The 8,321-nt window shown below is 35.7% G+C and overlaps 1 protein-coding gene across 1 annotated transcript; it reads left to right on the top strand.

Moving 5' to 3' along the window:
- The first annotated feature begins 292 nt into the window (after window positions 1-292).
- LOC106880112 (zinc finger protein 271) lies at window positions 293-5,382 on the top strand. The gene has a single exon (XM_014929932.2). The coding sequence runs from the start codon at window positions 1,349-1,351 to the stop codon at window positions 2,609-2,611; it is 1,263 nt and encodes a 420-aa protein (XP_014785418.1). The 5' UTR covers window positions 293-1,348; the 3' UTR covers window positions 2,612-5,382.
- The last annotated feature ends 2,939 nt before the right edge of the window (window positions 5,383-8,321 follow it).

Raw genomic sequence — 8,321 nt, 5'->3', positions numbered from 1 at the left:
GTAAAGCTTTGGTCGGATACTTATCCAAACTGCCACGTAGCGGGACTGAACCGGGAATAATGTAATTGAGAGGTAAATTTCATACCACACACCTATGCCTACACACACACACACACACACACACACACACACACACATATATATATATATATACACATATATATACACACATATATATATATATATACACACGTGTGTGCGTGTGTTTACACACGTATCTATGTTTGCTATGCCATCTGTGGCTGTAGACAAGCAGCTAGCTTCACTGGTTGATTGTAGCAAGATACGAAATGATGGCTATAAATGGAAGAAGCTAGATAAATAAACATTAAATCGGTGAAAGAAGCTGATTAAAATCCTTTGACAATCGCAACCTAGCAACTCTGTGATTATTCGTTTATTGGGTTGTTTGGTTAAAAGCTTCAGCCACGGCACTGATTCACTGTTTCCACGTGTACGTGTAAACGGTAAGTTGACGAAGAATTGGTTCAAGATTGTAATAATGTGTGTAAATAATAGAATTATTTTGCGAACCATTTAGTAATTCTCGACGACAACAATATTGGAAACATAGATTCTGTTCTTATGCTGCTAGAAGAATCTGAGAATTTTATTAACAATTCAAATGCACCTTCTGTTTACTACTTCGGAATTCTGAAAATTTTACTTCAACTCCAAAAATGGACTTAAATTGAGATTGTATGAAGTGAATATCTGCAATTGTTGACAGAGGCATTGTCTATACATGAAAAGTTTAGTATACAATCGAAGAGGTACACAACTTCCATATTCTTTGTGCGTTTCGTTCTTTCTGCGTTGGTTTTTAATGTCCTGTCTTCGAATTAAATTCCGGTTGAATCGCAAACGACTGGAACTGGGAAACTTCAAAAATAGTTTTGCGACAATCTTCAGATATTTGTAATTACCCCTGCTGTGTTGATAGCAGTCGATATTTTTCCATCAATATAGGAATACATGAAAACCAGACTAAGACAGATATCCATGTTCTGTGGTGAGGGAATAAAATAACGGAAATTATGTGAGAAACTTAAGGGATTGAGTTTCACTGAAGATATATTGTGATATCTGTAAAAAGTTTTTCTTTCAAAAAAAAAAAAAAAAAAACCGCAGCTCTTCATACAGGACCGAACCTATATCCATCGTACATCTTTATCTGGAACTGCTAACTTAATTATACACGAATATGTTGATACAGGAGAGAAACCATTGCATGTGATAAATCATTCCTTCGAAGAATCGTTTAACTCGACTGAAACGTATTCATAAAGGAGATAAACTTTATTGTTGTTATATTTGTAGATACCTTATCTAGACAAATTCATTTAAAATGGAGCCATATTGCTGTGATATTTGTTGTAAATCATTCCCTGAGAGTAGCTGCTTGACTTCTCATAAATGCATTCAGACAAGTGAAAAACCAAATCACTGTGAAATTTGTGGTAAATCATTCTCTGGGAAGAGTAGCTTAACTAGACACAAGCGTATTCATACAGGAGAGAAACCATATTACTGTGATGTATGTGGTAAATCATTCTCTGGAAAAGGTAGCTTAACTAGGCATGAACGCATTCATACAGGAGAAAGGCCTTACCAATGCAATATTTGTAAAAAGTCATATTCTGTTAAAAGTAACCTAACTGTACATGAGCGTATTCATAGAGGAGTGAAACCCTATAACTGCGATATCTGTGGTAAGTCATTCTCTCTAAATCATCACTTAACTAAACACAAACGTATTCACACAGGTGAGAAGCCATATCACTGTGATATCTGTGGTAAATTATTTTCTGATAATGGACAATTAACTTCACACAAACGTATTCATACAGGAGAGAAGCCATATCCTTGTGATATTTGTGGTAAATCATTTTCTGGGAGTAGTGATTTAACAGTACACAAACGTGTTCATACTGGAGAAAAGCCATATCACTGTGATATTTGTGGCAAATCATTCTCTCAAAGAAATCACATAACGAGACACAAACGTATGCATACAGGAGAGAAACCATATCACTGTGATATTTGTAATAAATCTTTTTCTGATGGAGGTAAGTTGACTAATCATATACGTATTCATACAGGTGAGAAACCCTATCACTGCAATATCTGTGGCAAATCATTCTCTGGAAGTAGTGAAGTAACTGTTCACAGACGGATTCATACAGGAGAGAGGCCATACCACTGTGATATTTGTAATAAAGCATTCTCTTCTGGAAGTGTCTTAACTAAGCACAAACGTATTCATACAGGTGAGAAACCATATCACTGTGATATCTGTGGTAGATTGTTTTCTGGAAACAGTGAATTAACGATTCACAAACGTATTCATACAGGAGAGAAACCATATCACTGTGATATCTGTGGCAAATCATTCTCTGGAAGTAGTGAAGCAGCTATTCACAAGCGTATTCATACAGGAGAGAAGCCCTATCATTGCAATATCTGTGGTAAATCATTCTCTTGTGGAAGTCATTTAACTAGACACAAACTTATTCACACAGGTGAAAAACCCCATAACTGTAGTATTTGTGGTAAGTCATTCTCAGACAAAAGTAAATTAAGTCATCACATACGTATTCACACAGGTTAGAAGATGTGTCATTGTGAGACATAATTATGTTCATACAGGAGACCGAGCACATCTCTGTGATGTCTGTGGCAAAATACTCTCTGGTGGAAATATCTTAACTAGACACAGATATATTTGCTCAAGATGAAACCAAAGGTAACTTAGCTAAGCATGTATTAACTGTATCATCATCATCATCATCGTTTAAGGTCTGCTTTCCATGCTGGCATGGGTTGGACGATTTGACTGAGGACTGGTGAGCCAGAAGGCTGCACCAGGCTCCAATCTGATCTGGCAGAGTTTCTATAGCTAGATGCCCTTCCTAACGCCAACCACTCCGACAGTGTAGTGGGTGCTTTTTACGTGCCACCGGCACGAGGGCCAGTCAGGTGGTACTGACAACGGCCACACTCGGAATGGTGTTTTTTACATGCCACTTGCACAGGAGCCAGTCCAGCGGCACTGGCAGAAAACTCAGTTTTTATCAAGAAAATTAATTTTCCTTTTTCTTCTCAGTATAACTAATAATTTTACCAATATTAGTACTTTCCTGTGGTATAAACTAGTAATATTCTCAATGCACAGTAAGTGTAGTTGACATAAGAAAGTATCAATGTTTTTGAATGTCAGTATTGAATCATTGATGGTGGGAGGAGAATAAACAAATGTAATAACTTAAAATACTTTTTCATTCCTAATATTACAGGAATAAATTCTTTCTTTTTCTTGTTGGAGATGAAAGAAAAAAAACATTAATTTGATCAGCAAAAACTATCACACACTTCTGCACTGTATTCACCATAGACATCAAAATTCATTTTATAAGAAAAATATGATATATAACCATAAATGTCTTTATGCATGAAAGAAGATAATATGATAACAACCTGACAACGCTATGTTTTAAAGAACTCAAGTCTATTGTCATTGGTGAAATAACTTAGGACCCTGATGCATTTAATAGAATTTTTCCTCAATACTCATTTATATTGCATCTAACAGATGTCTTCAAGGAAGAAAGTCAATAGTGATTTCACATTGTGGGTAAATAGATGAGAAATGCATTCACATAATCAGCGGCAACATCGCTCTACAGTCATGTTATAAAAATATACTCAGACCATAACATGAAATATTTTATCATATCACAATAGGATATACATATGTTTTTATATGTTTTATTTATGTTGTGGTTTAAATTTTATTCTCTCTCTCTCTCTTTATCTCTCTCTCACTCTCTCTCTCTCTCTCATATATATATATATATAACAATAAGAGAGTAATTCTATCATTGGTAAAAAATATCTAATTTTATCATTTCTTTTATTTGTAATATGATTCCTTCATGACTTGATGGTTAATACGAGGGAGTGCCAAGAAGTTAATGGCTTTAAGGGTATCACAAAAGACCTGTTTGAAGGTCCACCCTTCTGAGTTTGTTTACAGGACTTTAAAAAACTGAAGGACTGCTGCAATGTGTGTGTGAATCTGAGAGTGGAATATGTTGAATAAAATCATAATTAACTGATGCAGTTCTACATTTAAGAGATGAGGAATTATGTACATTATTTACATTTGACGGATATTTGTCCTCATCTTGTTTGCTGTTAACATGTTTCGGCTGATATACCCTCCAGCCTTATTCAGGTGTCTTGGGGAAATTTCGAACTTGGGTTCTCATTCCTAAGATATTTTTCGGTGTTATTATTATTATTATTATTGTTATTGTTCAGGTCACTGCTTGGAATCGAACTCAGACTCTTGGGGTTAATAGCCCGTGCTCTTAACCACTATGCTATATGCCCGTTGGCAATTATGGAGTGAATTTTAGGGCTTATAAATCTAATATTTTCCTATCCTTCCTTAATACCGGTTCCCATATGCTATTCATATCTGCACTCGGTCTGCTTGGGAAGTTGTTGAGACCTAGCATATGTGCTGCTTCTTTTAGTTTTCTTATTTTCCAGTGGTGTCCTCTGTCTATTATTTTAACTTCATCCCACAGGAGGAGGTGGTCTCCATTTTTCCATACATAATCAGCTATACCCGATTTATCAGTATCTCCTAGTGTCACAACTTTGCGATGTTCGTCTACCCTTATTTTGAGGTGGGTGGCATGTTTCACCTTTGTATAACCCACCACAGCTGCATGGGATGGAGTACACGCAGTCTTTGGTCATATTCTCTTCTATTGGTGGTTTTACTCAAAGGAGATATTTGCAAAGTGTTGTATTACTCTTGAATATTGTCCTGATGTCATATGGGCCACATATCTTTTGTATCTTTTTGGACAGGCCTTTCACGTAATAATAATAATAATAGCATTGAAAAATACCTTAGGACTGAGAACCCAGATTCGAAATTTCCCCAAGACACCTGAAGAAGGCTGGAGGGTATATCAGCCGAAACGTTGTGTTAACAACAAACAAGATGAGGACAAATATCCATTGTATGTAAATAATGTAAATAATATAATTAACTGATCTTGTATTTTCTTTTACCCAAAACCAGGAACTTTTCAGCACTCCCTTGTATAAATGTCCATTTCCGTGTGTCCGTGTAACATTCAACTGTATATATATAGATATATGGAAATTTGGCAGGATAATGTGTGAAACCTCCTTACCAATGTTTTAATGCCCATCCTATATGCAAATGTGGGTTGGACATGTCTATTGTATATATTTTCTCATTTTTGTGATGAAGCCAAGTATCCTTAATTTTTACCCTGTCACTCTTTGGAAATGTTGTGAATATCATGAAAATTTTCAATAAAGTTTATGATTAAATTATTCTGCAGTCATCATTCTGTGGCATCTAACTTAACCTGTGCTGACTCAACCATTATCCATGGAAGTTTCATTCCTCCAAAACTAATATAGAGGATATAAGCGATTATTTGGTGAAAGCTTCGATAAAAAGTATCCATTTTTCTGGAATTTATGAGGCAACAAAGTCGGTGGGGTATTAAACTGTAGCTATGCCTTTTTTTTTTTTTTTTTTCAATAAAAAGTTAACTTTAACGGATTAACGTTAACTTCAACTTCTGTTAGATTTTCAAAGAATTAACGGAATAACGATTAGCGAAGTTAAACTTTTCGTTTGACGGTGTTCACCTTTGTATATATGTGTATACACACACACACACAGATATATACAACTTTGTGAAGATTTTTCCTTTTAGCTTTAGAATATAGTATATATATATATATATATATATATATATATATCAATCTTTGGTGTTTGAGTACTATTTTTTCCACCTTGTTTTGCAGCTGTGCCCACATCTTTGAGGTGTTGCACCAGCATGGCCGCAGTCTAGTGTGTGTGTGTGTGTGTGTGTGTGCATGGAGTGAAAGATATTATCGTTTGACAAATGCTGTATGTTTCATTGCAATCGGTGTTCATGGAATCGCGATGTTCCTCGCAACCACTTCAACAGAGAGGATTCGATCAATGATATTGTTTAACAATTAACGAGGTGCTTTCGATCGATTAAACTTCCTGTTATTTTTTTTCTTGTGCAAACAATAAAAATACATTATACAAAATCACAAAAACGTAGAATTGCAAGGGAGGTAACTCTAAAGTTTTGTTACGTAGTTGCGTCCCTTGCCTTATTTCAAATTTCTGAATGTATTTCGTATAAAACGCATATAACAATAGTCAAAAGTTCAATCATTTTATGTTTATGGCATGGCTGTGTGGTTAAGAAGAACGCTTTGAAATCAAGTGGCTTTGGGTTCCGTCCAACTGCGTGGCACATTGAGCAAGTGTCTTCCCCTGTAGCCCCGGGCCGAATAATGTCTTATGAAATAATTAAATAGACGGAAACTGTCGCCGTTCACCTGGGAAGCGTTGACCATGTTTAACCAGTGAATTTACAGCATTAAGGGCGAAAATGAATCACCTCCAGTCATCGCAGATGTCCGAAATCGCGACGGTCAACCAGTTGTGATTTCAGCGGTGGACAGCATTGTGTTTAGTTTCTGTGTCACTGGATCTGGACGACAGGGTTTCAATTCCTGTTGGCTTAAAAATATCGTCCATGTAACAGTCTTGTTTTTCACCCAGGCTCTGTTATTCTGTACTTTCCTTTTAAGTCGGTAGTGTATGATTTAAAAGGGATTCGTTTTCTGTTTCTAGCAAGCGGAGCTGCCCTGTAAAAGCCCCGTCGTACATTTGAAGGACGGACATAGGAAGTCACACATAATCTAAATTGTTATTAATAATTTTTCTTTTCAATTTCTAGTGCCGAGTTGACTAAAAGCTCCATTGAATGACACTTGAACCAGATGAATATAGAATACCGTCCACCTTCCAATTGACAGATATATGCATGTTCACATATGTGGAGGCGTATGGCTTTGTGGTTAAAGTGTTGCAACTATGATCGTGAGATTGCGGTTTCAATTTCTGAACGGAGCGATGCGTTGTATTCTTGAGCAAAACCTTCATTTCTTGTTGCTCCAGTTCACTCAGGTGGCAAAAATGAGTAATTCTGCGATGAACCGGCGTCCCATCCAGGAGGGAATATACAGGTCGCAGCAGCCGGGAAACCGGATTTATGTGCCTTTAGTCCTGGAAGGACCTTTAATCATTTTTTGATATGCATATATAAAGCGACGAGCCGGAAGAATTGTTAGCACATCGGACAAAATGTATAGTAGCGTTCTTCCGGTTCTTTACGTTCTGAGTTCAAATCTTACCGAGGTCAACTTTACTTTTCATCACTCCAGGGCTGATGTAATAAAGCATCGTTACAAGGATAGATAAGATAAAGTACCAGTCAAAAACTGGAGTAGATGCAATCGATTTATGGCCTTACCTCAAAATTTCTGCCCTTGGAGCCTACAATGGAGCACAGGGGTAATGTTGTGATAACCATTACTTATACACAATAGAAACCAGGCAACCGACCTTACAAGCCGTAGAACTCGAGAAAAAATAAGATACATTTACGTGAGTGTGTGCGCGTATGTGTCTAATGTTGGTATTGTTCACCTCTATCAACAAAACAACAAATAGCGGCAAGAAATTTGCACACATAAAGCAATTTACTGCTATTTAATTTATTTTCTATATAATATATAATCATTTAGTTCTAAATCTTTACAATTTTACAATAAAAGAGTTCTTAGTTCCACGGTAACCAGAAATAAATACAAAAATAGATACAAAAATAAAATATTCAGCAAAATTACAAGATGACAAAATAATATTTTCTCGAAATTTCCATCTTCAAATTTCTGAAAGATTTAACTTCTAAGAATATATATCAAAGATGTTCAGTTTAAAATATGCATGTCTACATATATGTGTATAACTAAGTATATATATATATATATGTATGAGGTGGATTTATAGTTGATGAAACGGTTCTTAAGACTTCCTTTGCTCATAACAATACATTTTTTCTTTTTGTTATTGAGCTAGCTATGTGCGATTTAATCTTCTTTCCCATTAAGGGAATGAGTTTTTCCTGCATTGTATTTTGCTATTGTTGATACCATTCTCTTTCATATTCCATATATAGTTGGTCAGTAAAGATGAATTTTTTTCTGAATCTGAATGAGTGGCTATGTTGGATGTACCTACCTTTGAATGTATTTGCACTAATGCAAAGTAATACTCAATATTTATTATTATCATCTATAGATAATACATTGGCCTGATACACTTATGCCTTTGTTAGGCACTCACAACCGAGGACAATGTGTGTGTGTGTGTG

The sequence above is a fragment of the Octopus bimaculoides genome, chromosome 8 (genome assembly GCF_001194135.2).
Source record: "Octopus bimaculoides isolate UCB-OBI-ISO-001 chromosome 8, ASM119413v2, whole genome shotgun sequence".
NCBI lineage: Eukaryota > Metazoa > Mollusca > Cephalopoda > Octopoda > Octopodidae > Octopus > Octopus bimaculoides.
This window is presented reverse-complemented; position numbering and strand designations above follow the sequence as displayed.